The sequence below is a fragment of the Nerophis lumbriciformis genome, linkage group LG32 (assembly GCF_033978685.3).
Source record: "Nerophis lumbriciformis linkage group LG32, RoL_Nlum_v2.1, whole genome shotgun sequence".
In the NCBI taxonomy this organism is placed as follows: Eukaryota; Metazoa; Chordata; class Actinopteri; order Syngnathiformes; family Syngnathidae; genus Nerophis; species Nerophis lumbriciformis.
In genome coordinates, this window is record NC_084579.2 from 28353822 (window position 1) to 28377772 (window position 23951).

At 41.2% G+C, this 23951-nt stretch overlaps 1 protein-coding gene across 3 annotated transcripts; it reads right to left on the reverse strand.

Moving 5' to 3' along the window:
* Nucleotides 1-814: 814 nt before the first annotated feature.
* LOC133574787 (calmodulin-regulated spectrin-associated protein 1-B-like) lies at nt 815-19630 on the reverse strand. 3 transcript variants are annotated; one of them, XM_061927068.1, is made up of 19 exons: nt 19321-19630; nt 18745-18920; nt 12391-12653; nt 12147-12308; nt 11986-12066; nt 11025-11084; nt 10701-10842; nt 10455-10594; nt 9120-9216; nt 7037-7163; nt 6776-6861; nt 6591-6672; nt 4155-6447; nt 3936-4072; nt 3653-3861; nt 3445-3532; nt 2385-2506; nt 1971-2089; nt 815-1896 (listed from the first exon to the last, which is right to left on the reverse strand). In XM_061927068.1, the coding sequence occupies exons 2-19, from the start codon at nt 18917-18919 to the stop codon at nt 1606-1608; spliced, it is 4674 nt and encodes a 1557-aa protein (XP_061783052.1). In that variant the 5' UTR covers nt 18920; nt 19321-19630; the 3' UTR covers nt 815-1605. The 3 variants fall into 3 exon arrangements, with proteins under 3 accessions (XP_061783052.1, XP_061783053.1, XP_061783054.1); XM_061927069.1 differs by lacking the exon at nt 11025-11084 and adding an exon at nt 11451-11483; XM_061927070.1 differs by lacking the exon at nt 11025-11084.
* Nucleotides 19631-23951: the final 4321 nt, after the last annotated feature.

Consider the following 23951-nt stretch of genomic DNA (forward strand, 5'->3'; position numbering starts at 1 on the left):
GGATTTTAAAGCATATTTTTGTAGCTGGGCATTAGCCGTATAGTTATCCTCTAGTGTTGAGGTTTTAATTTGGAGGAGTAACACTGATTGGTATCTACGTTTCAACGAGGCTCAAGGACTAAATGCAATACTGAGCCACTAGCAATGTATTTGATCTGTTTTGTTCTGCATATTTTGATGTTAAAAATTGTTTTATTTGACATAAAGTACCAGTCAAAAGTTTGGCAACACTTTTTCGTGCTATTGAAGGAGAAGTTGTGTCCAAATGTTTAACTCATTCTGTAAATTATTAATGTAATGACCTGTACTTGATATGTTATATTAGATATTTTTCTTCTGAAAAAAGTTCTGTATTTAGAGTTTAGATATTTAGAGATGACAAAGAAGCAGGTGGTGCCAAATGACAGGAGTCAGAGTTTTTTTTCCACTGTCACTCACCCCTAAATGTGTTGTACTGTGTAGCTTGTTTTTTAACTCTTCTGTATTACAACAACAATTTTGTGGTAACAAGTAACAGTCAAATTTAATTTTAATACAGCTTTTCAAAATAAATTAAATTAGGATACAATGAAATGGGACTGTAACAGAATAAACTCATAACAAAGCCTGTTTCGTTATTTTAGTAAACATAACTGGTACAAAATATACTACTCAAAACTGTACAAAATGCAGCAAAAGAATATCAAGTATTTTGCAGTTGTAATTATTTTCCCATCATGTTCCACTGACAGTCATAAAGGGAAACCACCAGGCAGCTTGATGAGCATTAAAAGCTACATTTAAAACATTAATTGTTGTCCAGTGAATCCAGTTAAGAGGTGACAAAACATTTGAAAGCAGGTCGAGGATCTCAGATGTCTCAAAATTGAAAATTGCACTCCAAGAACATGTGGCGTTCCCGGAAACAGCAACAAATATATTTTAAATAAACAGAATAGGTTTGTGTTGCCTGTGTTGTCTACTGCAGGACAGACCTTCCATGAAAAATACAAATAAAGTCCAAACGTTCCTTAATTCTGAAAACAGGAGGCTAAATAGTAAAGAGACATAACACACACTACCATAGCAAACATCCCACCCATGAACATTATGAAAGTCTCACCTCCATAAAAGTAGTTATCAGTAGCACAACTCAGAAACGTTTATCCTCACCATGAATAGAAACAACAAACCTTGTTTTTTTTGGTCAAAAGTCGGAATCACTACCTTCTCTTCTCAAGTTGCACTTTTGTATCGACGGGGCCAGAGTCCAGCAGCATTTCTTTTGAAGGTCCAAATCATGTGCAAGTGACAATCAGTCCATCAAGGAGTGCCAAAAAAATGCAGGATGTACCTACAGGCTAGAACAAAAGTGTGGCATGCAGAACAATAATAAAATAACAATAAAATAGTGCATTCAGCTGTGTTTTCTATTCTCAGACATTGCTACAGTCGGACAGTGAAAACAAAACATGGCAGCCAGATCTGTGATGTGTTCAGAACAAATACAGAATACATAACAAAACTTCATATTAGAAAAAAAATAATTGCTTGTTCTGAACACGTCATATAGTTATTGGGTCCGGCCCAACAAAACAGAAATACACAGTGTCCACTTCCCTTTTCTCACTTCTTCCTCGCGCTACCTGGCCTCTTGACATGCCACAGGTGGTTGTGGATGGTCAGGGCGTCGACACTGACAGACACTGACTTGGCCGGGATGACGGTGAACTGCTTGCGATCAGAGCTGTATTTGTAGAGCCGTTCGATCATCTTGTGAATGATGACGCGCGGCCCAGTGCCGGTGAATTTGACGATCTCTTCAGTGTCCGGTGTGTATGAATAAACAGCGCGGAACTGACAGCCGCCGTCACGGAAAAGGATAATGAGATGATTTGACTCGCACTTTTCCAGCTCCTGTGAAACACAACAACAACGTCTGTCATCAAGCACAATCCGAACAAAGAGATTCTTGAGTTGCTCCCACTGACCTCCAGGATAACATTCTTCTGGGACTCGTTCACCTTTCCAGCCAGGCAGCAGTGTGCGATGGCATTGATGATGATGGGCTTGTTGGATTTGGAGCTTGGCTCCTTAAACAGTTTGGGCCCTTTGTCGGACGCGAAGCAAAAAGTTAAGTCTATAATCTTACTCATCATCCTGGGTCTTAAGGTTGGCTTATAGAGAGCAGTATCAGTATAGGGTGGTGCCTTAACCTACTGCTTTGTTGTTAATTGGGAATAGGGCTGACAGGTGCAAAGTAATCAGCTATATGAAGCACTACACTACCAATGGCCCTAGCAGAGAACATGTGTAGCTTCCATTAGGCTTGGACATAAACATTTAATTTTTAATGTTGATCTCAAAACTATATTTGCAGATATGTCACAGATGTGTCCACTCACCATTGTACTCGGTAGAAGTGATGGAGGAAGCGATGGAGCCACTCTCCCAATCTCGCTCCATATTCCTGCTGGAGGCTCGACTCAGCACAGGGAATGAATCCATTGAGCAGACAGACTCTGCCCTGCAAGACATACTCAGCTAGTGAATCAGGCCCCTGGACAAGTGGACTGAATGTAACGTAATTTATCCACAATATTCAAATAACTGTTTCCTATATTACCCAGTTGCTTGGTCGACAAAATAAACCAGCGTCTGATGAGTCTTGTGTGGCATTAACAGCTGTAGCTGTAGGAAACCTTTTTGTATAGTTTTTAACTACACAAGATGGCAGTAGTTGCTTTTGAAGCATCATGAGTGATCTGAATCGAGTAGAATTACCTACCGTTACAGAATTGTGCTACCTAGCTGTGTGCTCCTTGCTGTGTTGTGCAATGTAATAAATATACTGGTCAAATAATCACCTTGTGAACAAAAAAGCTGTGTACGGTGTTAATTAAAGTTTGAAAAAAAAAGTTTTTATACTGTATACATTATTATTTACTGGGGCGGGGGCAGCGAGGCTCAGATCGTAGAGTGGTTGTCCAGAAACTTGAGCTCTGCAAAAAATGTGCCACTTGCCAAGATTTAAAATTGTATTTCTAGAAATTCACCGAGTTTTAAAGAGTTATTTACTTATTTTTAGTCATTGACTTTACATCATAATTTAAATTTTAGCATGAATAATTATATTTTGTCTATTTTAGTTTAAAACAAAATTAATTGAGAAAATAACAAATAAAATAAGATATTTTGGTTTTCCCACATATAAAATCTTGATTAAAGATTCTGAAACATCCTGAGGATATTTGATTTAATAATTGCAAGTTGAATAATACTTGTTTTTAAAATAAAATACTGTAAAGTGCATCGAGTGTCTAGAAAAGTGATATATAAATCTAATCCATTAATATCATCATTATTAATATTAATGTTAAAGTTTAAACATTTCTAAAATACTAGTACTAAATTCTACTGTTGTGGTTGAGCAACATGACTCTTAACATGTAAAGGAGGTTTCACCTCTGTGATTCGGCCTCTCCAGAGATGACACTGTCCACCTCTGTAGCCAAAGACAACGTGGATCCTCGAAGACTGCAGCTTAGATCAGCTAAAAGTAGAAAATACATACTAGTAAAATTACTTTATGTCCATCAATATTCATATTTGATATTGTACTGTTCACATGCTACTTTCACACAAAAAATGCTAACATTCTTCTGGTTCTTACATGTTGTTGATCCTTTACAGGGGCTAGTAAAGTCACCACGGTGCAAAGATTTAGGTTTGTTCTTGCGGGATTTAAATCTGGGTTTTGGCTTAACCTGACCCTGTTCTTCCATCAACGCCTCCTGCTTTCTACGCAGGTACTCCTGCTTAATTAATTCTCGTCTGGCCTTCTCCTCCTCTTTACGAACTCGATCTTCTTCAGATTTTCGTCTGGAAGAAAAAGTAAATAAAGACCCTCTGCACATACACCCACTGGACTTTTATTTTTCTGTGTGAAAGCGTACCTGGCCTCATCGCGCTTCATTTCGCTTTCTACTTCCTGTTGCTGTTTACGTAATCTTGCCTCCTCTGCTTTGCGCTGCTGTTTGAGGAGGAAGGCCGCGCGGCGTTTGGCCATCTCATCCTCGGCCTTCTCTTCATGCTGGGAGAGCAAAGGGTAACCAGTCATTAAAAGATTAGACTCTTGATGCACCACGTCGTGTGTCACTCGTGTTGAACTTCACCTTAAAGAAAAAACCAAGCACATTCTTCTGTTCGCCCTCTGTTGTGTCGTCCGTCATAACACCAGCATCCCCCATGGACTCTTTCGGCTCGGAAAGGTCAACCTCAATCAGTTGACTTCTGAGCCTGGTGCTTTCTCCTCCACCCGCAGATTCAGTCTCTGAGATGTCAGCTCTGTTCTCGACATGTTCTGCAGAGTGTGACGCAGTCATGTTTGCAACTGTTGTGTCCTGTGGCTGAGCATTGACAGGAGATAGACAGGGTTCCTCTCTGGTGCTGCCATGGTCATTATGGATTCTGAAGGTTGTGCGTCTTCGAAAGTTTTTCTCTTGCCTTGAGAGCTCAGTGGTAACTCCAGCATCCTGACCTCCTCTTCTAATCTCTCTTGGAGAAGTTGCACCTTCAGTTTCAGACAGCCTGCCATTGTTTTGCTTTGGATTAGAGGTTTTGTTTCTCTGGCTGGAGCTCAGCTTGGGAGGACAACGAGTGGGAGTAGAACTGCTGTCGTTGAAGTCAACAAAGTGGACGGCAAATGATTTAGAGTCTAAAGTGGGAGAGGGTATTGTGTTAGGAGCTGCTTTCTGGTCTGGTTCTTTTTGTTCTGGAGGTGAGACTGCAGTCTTCTTCATGAGCAAGTCTTGCTGCAGTGAGAGCTGCATCATCTGCTGCTGAATAGCACTGATTGCCTCATTGAGGAGATCTATGGAGTGGGTGCAGTCATTTGTGTCAGATTCAGAAGCTCTATCCTGAGCTAAGGTTTTCAACCTGTTGTCCATATTCATCCGTCTTCCTTCTGTCTTTGCCTGAACATTTATAACCCCAAGACAGGAGTCATCCTTGCAGGAGGGCACCTTCTCTTTTTCAGCCCTTGATAGTTCCGCAGAAGGCGAGTGTTTGAGAGGTAGAGGAAGTGTGTCACTCCTCCCTTCACCCTTCTTTACGATATTTAAGAATGCAGCTTTTCCTAATTTCAGTCGCTGCCGCGCTGACAAGGTCTCCATCCTCTTCTTTTGGTACTCGATTGCACGCCTTTGCTCTTCTAGTTGCATGTGAAGCTGCAACAGCTCTGAAGGCACCACTGGAGGACTTGCCATCATAGTCTTTCTTACCACAAAACCAAGGTCTTTACCTTGCCATCCGGGGCTACCCTCACTTTTCAGCTGCCATGGAGGACAAGGAGTAATGTCAGAGTGTTCGGGTGTGGTTTTCTGCGAGCTGCTAGTGCTGGAGAAACTGTCACGAAGGCCGAGCTTAAGCAGCTTTCTTTCTGCAAAGCTGGTCATTTTGACACTGGTGCTGCCCGAAGCGCTCCAGCTGCTCGCACAGGATACAGTACTGAGGCACGGGCTGGAGCATCCACTTCTGTCTTCCTTATTGTCTCGCTCACTCACTTTCACGTCTTCTCTTAGCTTGACAGACTCAACATCTAAAAATTCACCCAACTGTCCTCGCAATAAAGCAGTTCCCTTTCCTCTCTGTTCGATCAGTTCGACATCCTCTTCGTCATCTTCAAAATCTGCAATGTCCGAGTCAGAATCTTGCCCTGCCTCTGGGTCAGAGGAATGATGACTCTGACAGTCTGGCTCTCCAGATAAGTGGAGGAAAAAGCCTTGAGGCTGTTTCTTCACTGGCATAGAAGTCGACCCTCGTCTTGGCGGCAGGAGAGAGGTGGTTGGGACAGATACTACCACAGGTATAGGTTTAAAGGTAAATTTACCACATTCAAACACTGGAGATTTCCGTTGTGATTTATGCGGAAGATCTGGGGTTGTTTTAACGACAACTTGCGCTGTCCTGGACCAACTTTCCCCACTCTCTTCCTCCTTGTTCAGGATGATGCTCTTCTCTTTGGCTGGCTTTGTAATGGCAGGCATCAGGGGCTCCAGGTAGTAGCTATCCGCTTGCAAGTCAGGGGTCAAAAGGCCCATGTCGGAACAAGGAGAGCAATTATCGTTAGAAATCCCCATGAGTGTGGTCGTAGCAGGTATTTCTAATTCATCCTGTTCCATGTCTGTCCTGAGTGAACGTCTGGGGAAAGCAGAAGGATGCATCACAGCAACCAGCTCCTCCTCCTCTAGTATCTCCTCCTCATCCTCGATGCAAATGTGACTGAGGAGGCTTTGCCCACTGAGTCGGTGCTGATGCAGTTGACGATCTGTACCGTGCGTGTGTTTGGGTGTCATGACATTGGAAGCCAAGCTGTCTTTGCTGATGGACCGAGCAAGGCTGATAGTGTCTGCATTCTCCTCCGAAGTAGGAAAATGCAGGGCGTATGGTGCCGGTTGGGATAACGGCCTGGGTAAAAATAGCATCAGTATTTATAAAAACTCAACTATCTTTGTCGAGGTTTATTCTTCTAAAACATTGTATTTGGGTCTCAATAGATTGTGCGATATGTTAAAAAATGTGTCTTCTTAAAATGAAATGTCAACACTTACCTGTGCCTCCTCTCTGACCAGGCTTGTGATGAACTCTGACGCTGCTTATCTGTACGTGTTAGAGAGTTACACTGATTCCTCACTGCAGGATAAAGAAAGCATGAATTTTCTTATCAGCCCATCATCGTGGTTATGTAAAGTCTGAATATTCTTCTACAAATACATATCGTATTATATTTTATTACCTGTAACATCATCCTCAACTCCCCACGGATGTTTCTGTTTTAGAGGCACTAAAGAGTGATGAGTGCTTGGAGCGCTTTTTAAAGTGCTGCGAGGGAAAAGTATATTTTTAATTACTTAAAAGGAGCTGAGTTCAGTGTTAGTTATGTGTTTTTCCTATTCTATTATAGCACATTTCTGATAACCTCTGGCAATAATATAACAATAATTTGTTGATTGTTCCACATCCATCTATAATAACAGACAATTAGAAGTAACTGCACCTGAGGTCCGGGCTTGGAGATGAGGTCAAGATTTCAGCAGCAGTTACTGTCGTCGGGAAACTACGTTTCATGACACTGGAGATGGACGCATGGGATCGAGAGCTCTTAGGCTGGAGCAGTAACCTCGCTGTAAAGATGTGTGAACCATATGAAAACACAGTGCAGATTTGTTTATACCTTATTTAATAAGAAACACTAACATAGCAATTCATTAAAGGGGAACAGCAATTTGGGGGGGAATTTTGCCTATCGTTCACAATTATTATGAGAAACAAGACAATGGATATATTTTTTTTGCATTTTAAATATTAAATAAATCCGATCAAAATTTAGCTTACAATGGAGCCTATGGGAGCCGAGCACTTCTGCCTATAAAGCCCTTAAAAAACAACCAAACACCTCCACTAAGGTTTTATATACTTTATGTAAGTGTTTATGTAATCTAGTAAGGGTACATATATAATAACATTTAATATTAACATATTTTGATCATTTTAAGCATACATTTGTTTTTTTTTCTTCATAACTGATTATTACTCACTGCAGACTTCATGAGAGCCAACATAAATAATAAAACATCACTCACTCAAAATCTCTGCTGTCATTAGGATGCCAACTGCTGGGATTTTCATATATTCCCATTTAGATGAAGAATGACTCATAATCCTCAAAAAAAAGGGTGGTGGGGGACAGGGGGGCCAAGCGTCTTTTTGTGTCGTCCTCACCAGTTTCGGGTCCTAAATGGCTGTCAAAGTGTATCAACTTGTCGGAATACCTACTCAGACGTCTTCTGTCCAGGTGATATGCATGATTTATGATCTAGAATAAACTTACAGGGAGCAAGGAAGCGAGGAAGCAGCAGACCACTCGATGACGTAAACAAAGGGACACATGGAAGTGATCATGGCGCCGTTATAAACAGTTTGTGTGCATTAGTGCTTATAATAACAATATCACTAACACTTGGTTAATATTCAAATCACGAAATGTAAAAGGAATATTGTTGGCGTTTTTTAATGGTTATTTATTGGATTTTATGGGCAAAATAGGCGAGGTTCCACTGGCAATATATACAAAAAATCTATCCGTCGTGATGTCGTTCATAATGATTGTGAACGATAGGCAAAATTCCCCCAAAAAAGTGCAGTTCCCCTTTAAAGCTGCTGCATGTCGCTGGCTCAAAATTATTTTTTTAAACCCAAAAATATAAAAACACTACCAACAGCTAGCGCAGTGCTTCTCAATTGTTTTGTGTCATGACACGCCTCGGGAACAGAAATGTTCCATAACCCCCTGCATGGAATAACTATTGAGAACTTGATATTTATTTGTCAGTACAACGCACAGTGTGAGTTACATTGTTTATATATGCCGCTGACAACAACTAATTTAATTTAATTCCTGTCACAAAATATCCGCCTCTCCTGTTAGCTCTGTACACGTGTTGCTGTGTGCTTACTACTTCTACTGGGTAGAACAAGAAGCCTGTTGATTAGAGTGAGCACTGTTGCCACAGAGCTGCAGGCTTGTGTATCATTCTAAGATAAATCCTAGAGTGTAAGCACAAATGTACATTTCCACTGCTGCTTGCGATCCCCCTGACACCTCACCGTGATCACCCACTATTTAAGAAACACTGGGCTAGCTTATGTTCCCAATCCATGGTTTAAAAGAAAAAAACTCAACAAATAAATTTCTGTATTTGTCACAATAAAAATTTTAACTTAACTTGCCATTCTGTCCGAATGAAATAATTGTCATTTATAGCTGTCAATTGCAACTGTCTCGCATGCACAGTGACAAAGCAGATTCTCAGGAACAAAAGGCTTTAAAAACGGATGCCAGATTGGTTCTTATATTACTATTGGACCAGTGTTTGAAATGATAGACTATTCCAAACACTGATTTTGAAGCATAGCGTTGTTCTTTTGTTGCAAGTGTATATATTAGAATGGCATAGCTTACATAGTCGGACCATTTCATGCAGTTTGTTCAAACGCTAACCCCCTCTGGGCACCCACCTATCCGTGACATACAACAGCTTTAAATGACTTTTGAATTTAAGTAAAGGCTGTGATTTTACCATCTCTGGCTTCCTTAAGGTCCCTGGGTTGTACAAAGTCTGGCTTTACAATTTCAAACCACCAGAAGAGCTCTGCGACAAACACCCACACATTATTCTGCCAGGAGGAGGAAAGAAGAGTAAATACTGTATTATAAACTAATCCATATTTTTCTGTATTCTTCTTATCATAGAAACACTTTGTGACTTAATTCTACAGAATAGACAGTGCAGAGCTGTGGCATGTATAGCGAGAGTGTGGACAACCCGGTTTCAGCCGATCTCCTCATTGATTGGTCAAAAGCCCTCACGTGACTACAGAGTGGAGTGTTTGCCGTGTAAAAATACCCTGTTATGAGGCATGGGAATGCGCCACTCTACACAATACACAATACCTCAGATACGATAAGACTAGAGAGCAGCAGAGAATATGGAGTTATTTTTGGTCAAGAACATATTTAGGTTTTTCACTATTGACGTATTTCTTGCCACTTTATGTTGTATATTTTTATATGAGATTTCCAGTTAATTTTATTATCTGTTATTATACCCAAAATGTTGTTTCTTTTATTCTGTTAATGTCTACTCCGTAAATTTGTATTTGACTTTCTCTTCTACTGTTACCGGTGATTTGTCCAGAGTGTACCCTGTTTTCCACCCGAATGCAGCTTGGATAAGCTCTCGCCGCCCCCGCGACCCAGAAAGGGACAAGCAGTAGAAAATGGATGGACAGATGGATATTTACCGGATAGCATTATTTTAGTTTTACCGAGATTGAAGGATAGTTTGTTTTTGTCAAAGTATCTCTTTAATTTGTTCTTATATTATTTGTATTAGCTTCTGTGTGTTCTCTCCTGAACAAAACACAGATGTTGTGTCACGTCACACAAGACACTGTAATCGGGCGTTCTCGAGTGTTGACGGCAAACCTTCCCTTCCCATAGGTGTCTCCTTTACCGGTTCGGGGAAAGCAATGTAAATTTTTTCCGCACTTTTCGCGGGTGGAGCAGTCCCATGCTGAACACCTGGCATTTTTACATGTTGAAACAAGCGGTATAAATAGATGTATGGATGGAAAAACTAACGCAGAAGCGCCACAAACAGAGCATCAGCTCAACCTTGGTAGCAGTCCTGGCGCCCTGGAGTCACGTGAGTGCCTTTTGACCAATCAGGTAGGACATTGTCAAAAACCAGGTTGGCCAAACTCTCTCTACACACAACTCTGGTACAGTGTGTGTTCTATTGAACCCTAGAGGCCAACAAAACAGTTAAGGAAGGTTAGAGCCAAGTTCCCACTTTTTCCCCCAATCTTTTTCCAGGACATTTCAGTGATGTTTTACATTGTTATTGGCTCACCCGCAGCACTGAAGGACAATACAGCATGTCTTCTGGCTTAAGATAGAAGCACTTGTTCAAGTATTCATTGGAAAACTCATTCAGCAGCTGGATGTTGTACATGCTGTCTGCTATTGAAAGGACGTCTTTCAGGCAGATATCTGTAAAAAGGATGCAAGAACGGCAGAAGTTTGCATTACCATACAAAGAAAAATTATAGTACAGGCTCTTGAGAACTAAGTAATGAAATGATGGCTGCAACCATACCTTCAAGTCTAATGAGTTCAGGGCAATAGAAGTGGATGAGAGCCAGAAGAGCTGCGCCATCACACACATCTTTACACAGATCATCCACCAGGGGGAAGTGCTGAAGTGCCCGTCCTGACAGGTGATCCCTGCGATAGCGCACCTGAAAAAGGTGTTAAGTTCATGAACATGTCTCAACAGCAGCCAAATATTTCTTAACATCATATATCATATTGCATTGTCTCTCTCTACCTACCTATCTCTAAATATACAGTATACACAGTATATCATTTAATGAAGAGGGGGGTTCAGAATGGGATGGAACAAAAAAGCTGGGTACATTACCACACGAGAGAACTCCACGGGCTCCAACAGACAATGGGCCAGAGCATGCAATATATCGGGCTGGTAGGGAAAGAGGATAAATATGACTCGGGTGATGTACAAGCAAGCAAAGGGAGCGAGGTATAACTTCCAGCAGGTTGCTGTGCTTCACAATCATAATAAATTAAGTTTGCATGCCAAGGACGAGATGGAGGGTGCGCAGAAATACATTGCGGAGGGTTCAACTTATGGATGTAAAAATAGAAGGGTAATGTCCTCTTTGCTGTGTTTTCTGTATGTATCTTTAAAGCCTTCTCTAGATATCTGCTCATTTGTTTTGATGCTTACTGGAGGTTTAGACACAGATGCACATACATACACAAGGCACAAAGACACACACACACACACACATTTACAGCAGGAAGCTGCTTTATTAATCAAACTTACAGGTACCAGCTTCCAGTACCATTTAGAGGGAGACTATCATCCAAATGGTACAACAGGAGGATATTTGATGGGGGAGACACAAACAGGAAGAGCAACAGACAAAAGTTTAGATAGTAACAGACTCATAAGCTTTGTTGGGACACAAAAGAGACAACTGGGCATCTGTGAGTAGCATTGTATTTAAAGTCAAACATAGTCATGCATCTTAACATTCAAGGGCAGACAATAGTCGATAGCTTATTGTGTTTGTGTTTTAAAAATGCTTATCACATCCCAGTGCAAGTGAATACAACAGAAACAGAGTATGCATCACAACTAAAGTGCATTAGGGATGTACTGGAGGCATTTAGAGGATGTGACAGTGAAAGGGAGTCCATATTATCCTACTTTGTGGTATCCTTTATATGGCACTTTATTGTACAGATGTAATGTGGCAATATAGCGTCTATGATGTCATGCTATTTACATTCATTAATGCATCAAAAGAGTTACCCAAGTGAAGAATTGGAAGTGATACTTGCACTGCTTTATTTACCTTCTGGTGGCTTGGTGAGTCCAGCAGGTGCTGCTTCATCTTCAGCTCTTTTTCTGAGATCGCCCTCATCTTCGTGTTAACCTTCAGCGACAAAGATGTAGCGTGGGTCAACCCAAAACAACGCCATGCATTAATGCAAATGCTGTGGCTCAATTGCTCACCTTGTTGATCCAAAAGACCATGGCATCTTCCAGATCGAACGGCCGCTCCTTGGAAGCACTGAAGTTGGAGAAACGCTTGACACTGGACACCACCTTCTCCACGCTGATCATCTCCTTTGTATAGGCCATCATGAGGGCATCAATCAGGTGCATGTGGGAGCTCTACATAACAGAAGACAATACACAAAGTAACGTGGATGAAAAGTGTGCATACCCAGGCCTAGTAACAACAAAGAGGACTCACCATCCTGAGAGGAATGGAGCTAAGATCCAGAGCGGAGACGTGTGTGTTCTCAGAGTCTAGCACGTGGATGCCCCTTGAAGAGAGGGCCTGGAGCACAGACTTTGGGCTTTGGAGAGAGGCAACTTGCTCGCCACGCAAGATGAGTCTGCACACACGGCAATAGATCTCCCCAGAGAGCAGCAGGTGTATGACATGGGGCTTGATGTGCTGTTGCTCATACTGGTCGATGTAAAAAGGATCGTGCAGGTCCTCGGGCATGTGATCTAGGGAAAAATAGACATGCATGCATCATTATATCCAGTACACCAATGGTTCTCAAACCTTTTACTCCAGATACCGCCTCAAAAATATTACGCTTTGCAAGTACCACCATTATTGCTATTTCTGTTGACTGTCACTGGCTTGTGGCTCATAAGTTAAAAAGTCATTGTATTCTAATTTTAGCAAATGGTTGGTTAATAACTTTGTATTTGTACAACTATTTCATTTGTATATCTCTCTTACAAACAACAATTATATTGTTGTTTTTAAACCAATGCAGTACAATACATATTACATAAGAGAGACTATGAAAATGCTGATGACTATGATATTAGAAGGTTTCACGTGAGACATAAGGAAAACACTACGACAGAGTAGCAATCCCTGAGATCGATAGGTGCACCATAGAGGCTTTCAACAGATAAGCTTGCAGGACTTAGCGGTGATTAAAAAGCTGATGTTGTTGTCCCAGCCAGACCTGGTGTTTCCTTGCTGTGGGACGAAGACATGCGGTAGCTATTTTAGTACACCTTGGCAATGTTAATCCAGAGTCACCTGGTTGATTAAGAGCAGAGGTTACGAAGAGAATGCTCAGACATGTGAAGACAGTAGTCAGTAGTGGAGTCTAAAATTCTACATTTGCAAAGATGATGTAATATTAAGATTTATTAGTAATTTTAATGTGTTAATGCAGTAAGAAGTTGATTTTGGTGATTGTCGTTTGCCTTGCAGTATCCTGAGAGACGTTAAAATGTCATTGTAAACGCCAGCTTTGCAGATGCTTGTTCTACAAATAGTTTGTGTTGTGGTAATAATGATCTACTGGGATACATGGTCTTTATCACGTCATAGTAAAGGTAATAAATGACAGCCCTCTATGAGGACAAGGGACGCATATATTTGAGTTGTGGCATTTATTTAATCACATGGACGACCCAACCAACAAATAATTAGGGCATGTGTTGTATAAAAGGCACATGCTTGAATTTTAGGAAATATGCAGGCTCGACTACTAGCCCATTTCTGAACCTTGAGCTGTACCCACAATGTTTCCTCATCCTTCCTGGTTGCCATGGAGATGATAATGGGGGATACCAGGCCTGGTAAGAGGGTTCAGCACCACTGCCAGGATCACAGGATTGTTTTGTGGGAGGTACAAAGCAGCGGAGAATAGTAGTAAGGAGGCACCATCATCTCCTAATACTAGTTGCTAATTTTTGGTAGATATTTAACATCAATATATAAATGGAGGAGGGGTACTCTATCAGATCAGATGATCTTAATGACAGTCAGGGCAGGGCGATCAGCTTCTCTGCTCTGCAGAAGCAAAAAAAAACTATTTTTCCAGTGTACAGCTTAATGGCGAATCCTCCACAGGAGATATGTTGGGAAAATTGCATGGTATTTGTTTTGCTCCATTTGTAGTGTAATAATGCTCATTGTCATTTCTGTATTATTATTTATTTCACTAACTGCTTCTTTGCTATCACTTTTACCATCATATTTGTACATATCGTATTTGTTGATATTGCTCTATTGTTGTTGTTGTTGTTGTTATTGTTGTGTTTGCTGTTGTTGTTGTTGTTTGTGTCTCTCTGTCTTATCCCCCTCTTGTCCCCACAATTTCCCCCTCTGTCTTCCTTTTTTTCTCTTTCTATCCCCTCCTGCTCCGGCCCGGCTGCACCAAATGATAATATAAATACATTTAATAAAGTCAAATACAAATAAGGCAACAAGAGAAGTATCCTACACTTCTCTCTTGTAAAGTAAATCTGAACAGCCGATATGGGCATCTACATCAACATATGATTTGCCTGAGAAGCTGGACAGGACAAAAAAAAATAAATAAACGTGGCACATAAATTCAGACAACTATCACTTTGGATTGCTGAGGAAGGTTTAATGTAGGACAACTACACTTGTTTTTATTTTTGTTTGCAATCACCAAACATCAATATAATGATATGACTTGTAAACAGTTTATTGATTAGTTGAAGAAAGTTTGACTAAACATGCAGACTTCAGGTCCATCCCATTAGGCACTTAAACATGTGACTGTCTCACCAGGACAGATGAACAACACCATGCACTGTATTTTCTACCTAATCTAATGAGAAGGTTTTGGACTCCACGCAGTGCATGACTGGTGACTGCTTTACTTTACATTTGGAGATGTGCAATATGACATTAAACAATACACAATTCAATTCTAGTCACAGCCAAATAAGAGAAAAAACTAAAGTCAAAGCATCCTGCTGACATCAGCTTTTGATAACCTAATTATATCACACTAAGTGTCAATTCTGTTATCAGGAAAAAGAGAAGCAGAGGTGCCATGAAGTCTCTGTCCTACAAACACAGTTGACGTCAAGAGGAGACAATCGGATTAGGAGACGGTCCACTGGAGTTGGTGTCTATTATGGGCATATGATCTGTGCCCTATGTGGCACATAAAAGTCAACCCATATAAAACACAAAGTGACCATTAAAAAAAAAAAGGCTGTAGGATGACCAACATAAGATGTAACACGCAAACACAATTTTTTTTTAAACTTGTAATTCATTAACACAGGTGATGCACTCAATATGAGTTTGCAATGTCTTTAAAAAATGCAGATGGTTATGACTGATGACTAAGTGATTGACCTGGAGCTCACACTCCCTCCAAAGAGCAGGCAGAGAGTGACACAAAAACCCACTGCAAATGGGTAGTTTCCACACATTAGCTCACAGCCTCTCCATGTAGAACAATTTTAGTGGAGCTCGTCAAGAGCTGGCAAGGCTAGTGACCTGTATATAAAAGCATTGGCAGATCATGAGGGTCTAGCAGTACTGTCTACCCACAACATAGATACAGTACTGGACTATCGTTTTGTTATCACTGCAATGCCTTACATTAAGACACGATTAGACTTTAAACAATGAGAGGATGGATATTTGCTGGCTGTATGTACAAACCCCGTTTCCATATGAGTTGGGAAATTGTGTTAGATGTAAATATAAACGGAATACAATGATTTGCAAATCCTTTTCAACCCATATTCAGTTGAATATGCTACAAAGACAACATATTTGATAATCAAACTGATAAACATTTTTTTTGTTGGAAAATAATCATTAACTTTAGAATTTGATGCCAGCAATACGTGACAAAGAAGTTGGGAAAGGTGGCAATAAATACTGCTAAAGTTGAGGAATGCTCATCAAACACTTATTTGGAACATCCCACAGGTGAACAGGCAAATTGGAAACAGGTGGGTGCCATGATTGGGTATAAAAGTAGATTCCATGAAATGCTCAGTCATTCACAAACAAGGATGGGGCGAGGGTCACCACTTTGTCAACAAATGCGTGAGCAAATTGTTGAACAGTTTAAGAAAAACCTTTCTCAGCCAGCTATTGCAAGGAATTTAGGGATTTCACCATCTACGGTCCGTAATATCATCAAAGGGTTCAGAGAATCTGGAGAAATCACTGCATGTAAGCAGCTAAGCCTGTGACCTTCGATCCTTCAGGCTGTACTGCATCAACAAGCAACATTAGTGTGTAAAGGATATCACCACGTGGGCTCAGGAACACTTCAGAAACCCACTGTCAGTAACTACAGTTGGTCGCTACATCTGTAAGTGCAAGTTAAAACTCTCCTATGCAAGGCGAAAACCGTTTATCAACAACACCCAGAAACGCCGTCGGCTTCGCTGGGCCTGAGCTCATCTAAGATGGACTGATACAAAGTGGAAAAGTGTTCTGTGGTCTGACGAGTCCACATTTCAAATTGTTTTTGGAAACTGTGGACGTCGTGTCCTCCGGACCAAAGAGGAAAAGAACCATCCGGATTGTTATAGGCGCAAAGTTGAAAAGCCAGCATCTGTGACGGTATGGGGGTGTATTAGTGCCCAAGACATGGGTAACTTACACATCTGTGAAGGCACCATTAATGCTGAAAGGTACATACAGGTTTTGGAGCAGCATATGTTGCCATCCAAGCAACGTTACCATGGACGCCCCTGCTTATTTCAGTAAGACAACGCCAAGCCACGTGTTACATCAATGTGGTTTCATAGTAAAAGAGTGCGGGTACTAGACTGGCCAGCCTGTAGTCCAGACCTGTCTCCCATTGAAAATGTGTGGTGCTTTGAACAACTTAAGCTGTACATCAAGCAAAAATGGGAAAGAATTCCACCTGAGAAGCTTAAAAAATGTGTCTCCTCAGTTCCCAAACGTTTATTGAGTGTTGTTAAAAGGAAAGGCCATGTAACACAGTGGTGAACATGCCCTTTCCCAACTACTTTGGCACGTGTTGCAGCCATGAAATTCTAAGTTAATTATTATTTGCAAAAAAAAAAATTAAGTTTATGAGTTTGAACATCAAATATCTTGTCTTAGTAGTGCATTCAATTGAATATGGGTTGAAAAGGATTTGCAAATCATTGTATTCCATTTATATTTACATCTAACACAATTTCCCAACTCATATGGAAACAGGGTTTGTACAAATACCTGACACCAACAATATTAAAAGCACAATAATTACTAGTTTGAACATTCCGTATTACCTTAATTAGTGGCATCTGATCAAATAAGTTATATTACCAAATTACTCACTGGGTGTGTCTTGCACAAATCGCTGCCACATCCAAAAATAGACAGCAAATAGCTGATTGTAATTGCCTTTATTGCCTTGTATGACTGATATATTACCCTGTTATGAAAAACATAAATGTCCATTGCAGAGGACGCTGACATTTTGGAGCTTACGAACAACCCTGGAACATGATGATTTTTGTCTTTTCTGACTTATAAATGTGTTAAACTGTATGTATCCGTGTCAAAGTGTCAAATCATAAGGAACATGCATTTTGGCAATACAGAGCTGCAAAAAAACAGCCGATTTTAGCGCTATTTTGTCACTGAATTTCGCATGTCAGTGTTGTTGTCCGCATGCCAAAATTCGATAATGAAAATAAAACTTTATCTTAAATGTTTCGTGTTTCCTTAAACCAAGTCTTAGTGCCGCTGTCTTTTTCCATCGGAGTTTAGCAGCTAATCCAATTTTGTACAGGTCCATCTTGACAAAACAGTCCCTTGTAAAATGTTGTAAACACGTAACGGAAGTATTTATTTTATAGACACCTAGACATCAGGGCATTAGACGAGAATTATTAACACACAAGGCTCCAGCCAGCAGCCATAACAGTCTCACAACCTGAAGCAGAGAAGGAATTCCTCCCCTTCTGGCTGATAGCTTATACTTAATGCCTAAATAAGTATGATCACCTCACTGTGACGTCACAACGTAGCCAGTCTTAAAAAGACTGCAAAACATAGCTGGCAGAGGAATCCAAAACTATGTGCAAGCTCACACCTAAATGCATGAAACTTTTAATTTGACGCATTGTCTAACACAGATATTCAACATTGTATCAACATCTTTAACTCTAAAAAGATCAAACAAATCCTCATAGATCCATTTTAAATAATAATAATACTAAATTGGCCCTAGTGTGTGTGAATGTTGTCTGTCTATCTGTGTTGGCCCTGCGATGAGGTGGCGACTTGTCCAGGGTGTACACTGCCTTTCGCCCGAATGCAGCTGAAAGGGACAAGCGGTAGAAAATGGATGGATGGATAATAATGGATTCGATTTATATAGCGCCTTTCTATTAGATACTCAAAGCGCTCACCGAGAAGCGAAAATGCATCATTCATTCACTCCACATTCACACTTGGTGGTGGTAAGCTACATTTGTAGCAACAGCTGCCCTGTATAAATAACTGTATAAATGCTTTCATAACATAAACAAAAATAGTTTAGACTCAAATGGCAAGCAGATCAAAAGAACAAGATATGAGAGCAGTCTGTGTAAGTCTGAATTTGTTTTCCTTCCCAAACGTTTTTCTGCACCCACGTACCATTTACAAAACATCTGCCATCACTGTTGCCGAAAGCCTGTCACACAATATTAGGATTTAAACACATTATGGCTGTGCTGGTCAGAGCTATTTATCTTGTTACCAACAAACACCATTGTAGCTGTACTGTGTAAAAAGCATAGGGAGTCGGAGTCAGTGAAAACACAGAGGACGTCTTACCAATGCCATAAGCTTTGGCCAACAGCCAGCGGAGATTTGCTTCTATTTTGGCCGTCGCAGAGTCGTACAGGTCCTGTGGAACAACCAAAACCTCCATGCTTCCTCCTGCATCGCCATCCTCCTCTGCTCTCCCCCTGGTGCTGCCCCCCTGCCCAGCACTCACCGCCACATCCATCCTGCACAAAGACACACATACAGTACTGTGCACTAGTGCCCTTGCAATGCATGCAGGTGAGAGCGTGACGTCATCCAAGCTGTTGTCTGTCTCTGGATTACAAACATTATTGTATGCAAAATTATATTTAAAAAAAGATATACAATTATATTTATTTGACGTGCATGTCCTTTTTTATACTGTGAGCAGCTGTTGGTCGGTGTTCTAATTCATTAATACAATAAGAAATTAGGGTACTTTATTAGCTTTTACCCAAATGAAGCAGTTAGCATGTTGGTGACAGTTAGCCGCCTTATTGAGACTTGACAGGTTGACCGGTGGATGGCGTTTAACGTCTAGCTAGCTAAACCAGGGTAAAACATCGACATTATTTATTTAAAAAAAATGTAAAATAAACATACCTTTACGAACACATTAGCTCCGTCTCCGCTCTGCTGCTTTCTTATGTTGGTACTGGAGCATACTCGCTAGCGCCGAGATGACGAGGACTCCTCCCCGCCCCGCGACACAAATCTCCGGCCTCTCCGGATAAAGCCGCAGCTTGCCAGCACTGTTGATTAATCCGATAATAATGAATAAATCACAATTTGTTTGGAAACCACATATGATATAGTTTTGAAGGGAAAATCCGAATGTTCAGAGGATGTGGCTAATTATGATTTGCTGGCATCGCTGCCGCTGAGGGTGGTGGATTAGCGGTTGTAGGAGCTTGTCTCTATGGGGACGGGAGTCATTGGGCGAGCATGGCTGCAGTACCACTTTTCACCAGCTGAGGGCACTGTAGGCTCGCGTAAACAGATAAACAACGAAAGACCAACCGCTCACCCTTTAAAAGAACCTACCTCAATGGTGCTCAAACTCTTTTTTTACCAAGCACCACTAAAGGACAACATTGGCCACCATAATGACCAACATTAAAATAAAGTAGTGTAACAAAACAGAGGTTTTATTTAACACGTGTATTTCATGTTATTGGCCAATGTAACATTACACAGTTTGAACACTTAACACTGTGTTTGAATAAAAGAAAATAAAACACTGTACCAGTAGAAGGGAAACAGGTAGCCTCTATATTGCAACTATTGTCATATATATATATATATATATATATATATATATATATATATATATATTATATATATATAAATATATATATATATATATATATATATATATATATATATATATATATATATATATATATATATATATATATATATATACCGTATTTTCCGCACTATAAGGCGCACCGGATTATTAGCCGCACCTTCAATGAATTACATATTTCATAACTTTGTCCACCAATAAGCCGCCCCGGATTATAAGCCGCGCCTACGCTGCGCTAAAGGGAATGTCAAAAAAACAGTCAGATAGTTCAGTCAAACTTTAATAATATATTGAAAACCAGCGTTCTAACAACTCTGTCCCAAAATGTACGCAAATGTGCAATCACAAACATAGTAAAATTCAAAATGGTGTAGAACAATAGCAACATAATGTTGCTCGAACGTTAATGTCACAACACACAAAATAAACATAGCGCTCACCTTCTGAAGTTATTCTTCATTCGTAAATCCTTCGAATTCTTCGTCTTCGGTGTCCGAATTGAAAAGTTGGGCGAATACGGGATCCAAAATGGCCGGTTCCGTCTCGTCGAAGTCACCGGAGTCAGTGTCGCTGTTGTTGTCCAGCAGTTCTGTGAATCCTGCCTTCCGGAAAGCTCGGACCACAGTTGTGACCGAAATATCTGCCCAGGCATTTACGATCCACTGGCAAATGTTGGCGTATGTCGTCCGGCGCTGTCTGCCCGTCTTAGTGAAGGTGTGTTCGCCTTCGGAGCTGTGTGAAAAAAGCCACCCGGCCTCTTCGCGTAAACTTCCCTTAACCACTCGCTCATCTTTTCTTCATCCATCCATCCCTTCGAGTTAGCTTTTATGATGACGCCGGCTGGAAAGGTCTCTTTTGGCAAGGTCTTCCTTTTGAATATCACCATGGGTGGAAGTTAGCATGGCAAGCTAGAACCACAGTGAAGGATGACTTCTCATTCCCTGTGGTGCGAATATTCACCGTACGTGCTCCCGTTCCACAGTGCGGTTCACAGGAATATCAGTTGCTGTGAAATACGGTAGTAATCCGTGTGCGGATGGAGAGATTGCGTCTTTTTATGAACCGGATCGCTTAGTAGGAGCCATTTTGTGGTCTTTACAGATGTAAACAGGAAATGAAACGTACGGTGATATCCGCGCGTTTTTTCTTCTTCTTCCGGGGGCGGGTGGTTGCTTACAGTAGAAGAAGAAGCGCTTCCTGTTCTATGGGGGCGGGTGCTTTCCTTGGCGGTTGCTTGCGTAGAAGAAGAAGCGCTTCCTGTTCTACCGGGAAAAAAGATGGCGGCTGTTTACCGAAGTTGCGAGATCGAAACTTTATGAAAATGAATCGTAATAAAGCGCACCGGGTTATAAGGCGCACTGTCAGCTTTTGAGAAAAATTGTGGTTTTTAGGTGCGCCTTATAGTGCGGAAAATACGGTATATACTACTCAGTGGCCTAGTGGTTAGAGTGTCCGCCCTGAGATCGGTAGGTTGTGAGTTCAAACCCCGGCCGAATCATACCAAAGACTATAAAAATGGGACCCATTACCTCCCTGCTTGGCACTCAGCATCAAGGGTTGGAATTGGGGGTTAAATCACCAAAAATTATTCCCGGGCGCGGCCACCGCTGCTGCCCACTGCTCCCCTCACCTCCCAGGGGGTGATCAAGGGTGATGGGTCAAATGCAGAGAATAATTTCGCCACACCTAGTGTGTGTGTGACAATCATTGGTACTTTAACTTTAACTTTTAACTTTATATATATACACACACACACACTATATTGCCAAAAGTATTTGGCCACCTGCCTTGACTCACATATGAATTTAAAGTGCCATCCCATTCCTAACCCATAGGGTTCAATATGATGTCGGTCCACCTTTTGCAGCTATCACGGCTTCAACTCTTCTGGGAAGGCTGTCCACAAGGTTGCGGAGTGTGTTTATAGGAATGTTCGACCATTCTTCCAAAAGAGCATTGGTGAGATCACACACTGATGTTGGTCGAGAAGGCCTGGCTCTCGGTCTATGTTCTAATTCATCCCAAAGGTGTTCTATCAGGTTCAGGTCAGGACTCTGTGCAGGCCAGTCAAGTTCATCCACACCAGACTCTGTCATCCATGTCTTTATGGGCCTTGCTTTGTGCACTGGTGCACAGTCATGTTGGAAGAGGAAGGGGCCCGCTCCAAACTGTTCCCACAAGGTTGGGAGCATGGAATTGTCCAAAATGTTTTGGTATTTTGGAGCATTCAAAGTTCCTTTCACTGGAACTAAGGTGCCAAGCCCAAATCCTGAAAAACAACCCCACACCATAATTCCTCCTCCACCAAATTTCACACTCGGCACAATGCAGTCCAAAATGTATCGTTCTCCTGGCACCCTCCAAACCCAGACTCGTCCATCAGATTGCCAGATGGAAAGGCGTGATTCATCACTCTAGAGAACGCGTCTCCACTGCTCTAGAGTCCTGTGGCAACGTGCTTTACACCACTGCATCCCATGCTTTGCATTGGACTTGATGATGTAGGGCTTAGATGCAATTGCTCGGCCATGGAAACCCATTCCATGAAGCTCTCTGCGTACTGTACGTGGGTTAATTGAAAGGTCACATGAAGTTTGGAGCTCTGTAGCAACTGACTGTGCAGAAAGTCGGCAACCTCTTTGCACTATGCGCTTCAGCATCTGCTGACCCCTCTCTGTCAGTTTACGTGGCCTACCACTTGGTGACTGAGTTGCTGTTGTTCCCAAACTCTTCCATTTTCTTATAATAAAGCCAACAGTTGACTTTGGAATATTTAGGAGCGTGGACATTTCATGACTGGATTTGTTGCACAGGTGGCATCCTATGACAGTTCCACGCTGGAAATCACTGAGCTCCTGAGAGCGGCCCATTTTTTCACAAATGTTTGTAAAAACACTCTCCATGCCTAAGTGCTTGATTTTATACACCTGTGGCCGGGCCAAGTGATTAGGACACCTGATTCTGATCATTCCGACGGGTGGCCAAATACTTTTGGCAATTAACTGTATATATACAGTTTGTTTAGGCGGTATTTTCACCATACTTTGCGGATTGGAAATACAATTGATATGGTTTGATGGATACACTGAAACACAATTACGTATATTAGGTAAACATGTTTTTGCACTCTAGTGGTACTTTAGTCAAGTGATTATTTGGTGTACCAGCAGTTGAAGCTTACATACTACTAGTGGTACATGTACCACAGTTTGAGAATCACCGATCTAGCTAATCCTAATTATCCATGTTTGATATTTGTACAACATTCAATTATTAACTATTTATCTTTACCATTCCTCTATTGGTTCTGTGTGCACCAATGTAATTGTAAATGTTTATTATTAGTATTTATACTAATAATAAACTCGGTGCGTTTGGGTCCCACTGACACATTTATGACAACGTGAAACATTTATGTCGTGTTTTTTTTACTTACATTAGTATTAATACTAATAATAAAAACTTACAATGACACTGGTAGTAATAATTATTATTACAGTAATAGTAAGCATTGGCGTCAGAAGTGGAGAGGTAAGTGGGGATTTTGTAAAGTTTGAAGATTTTTTTTTTTTTAATGGTATATGTGTTATACTTGTATAGCGCTTTTCTACCTTCAAGGTCCTCAAAGCACTTTGACACTATTTCCACATTCACCCATTCACACACATTCACACACTGATGGAGGAGCTGCCATGCAGGGCCCTAACCACATCACATATCACATACTGTATCAGGAGCAAGGGTGAAGTGTCTTGTTCAAGGACCCAACCGGCGTGACTTGGATGGCAGAAGCCGGGGATTGAACCAGGAACCCTCAGGTTGCTGGCACGGCCGCTCTACCAACCGATTTAAATATGTAAGTATGAAAAAACACAACATAAATGTGTCACGTTCGGCTTTGCCGGTGTGGGACCACAACGCAGAG

Coding starts and splice junctions, on each gene's coding strand:
- LOC133574787 (XM_061927068.1), bottom strand. CDS start 18,919: ATGGATGTGGCGGTGAGTGCTGGGCAGGGGGGCAGCACCAGGGGGAGA. Junction 12,654..18,744: donor GGCCAAAGCTTATGGCATTG/GTAAGACGTCCT, acceptor ATTTTTCCCTAG/ATCACATGCCCGAGGACCTG. Junction 6,448..6,590: donor TGGTCAGAGAGGAGGCACAG/GTAAGTGTTGAC, acceptor ATTTTTACCCAG/GCCGTTATCCCAACCGGCAC.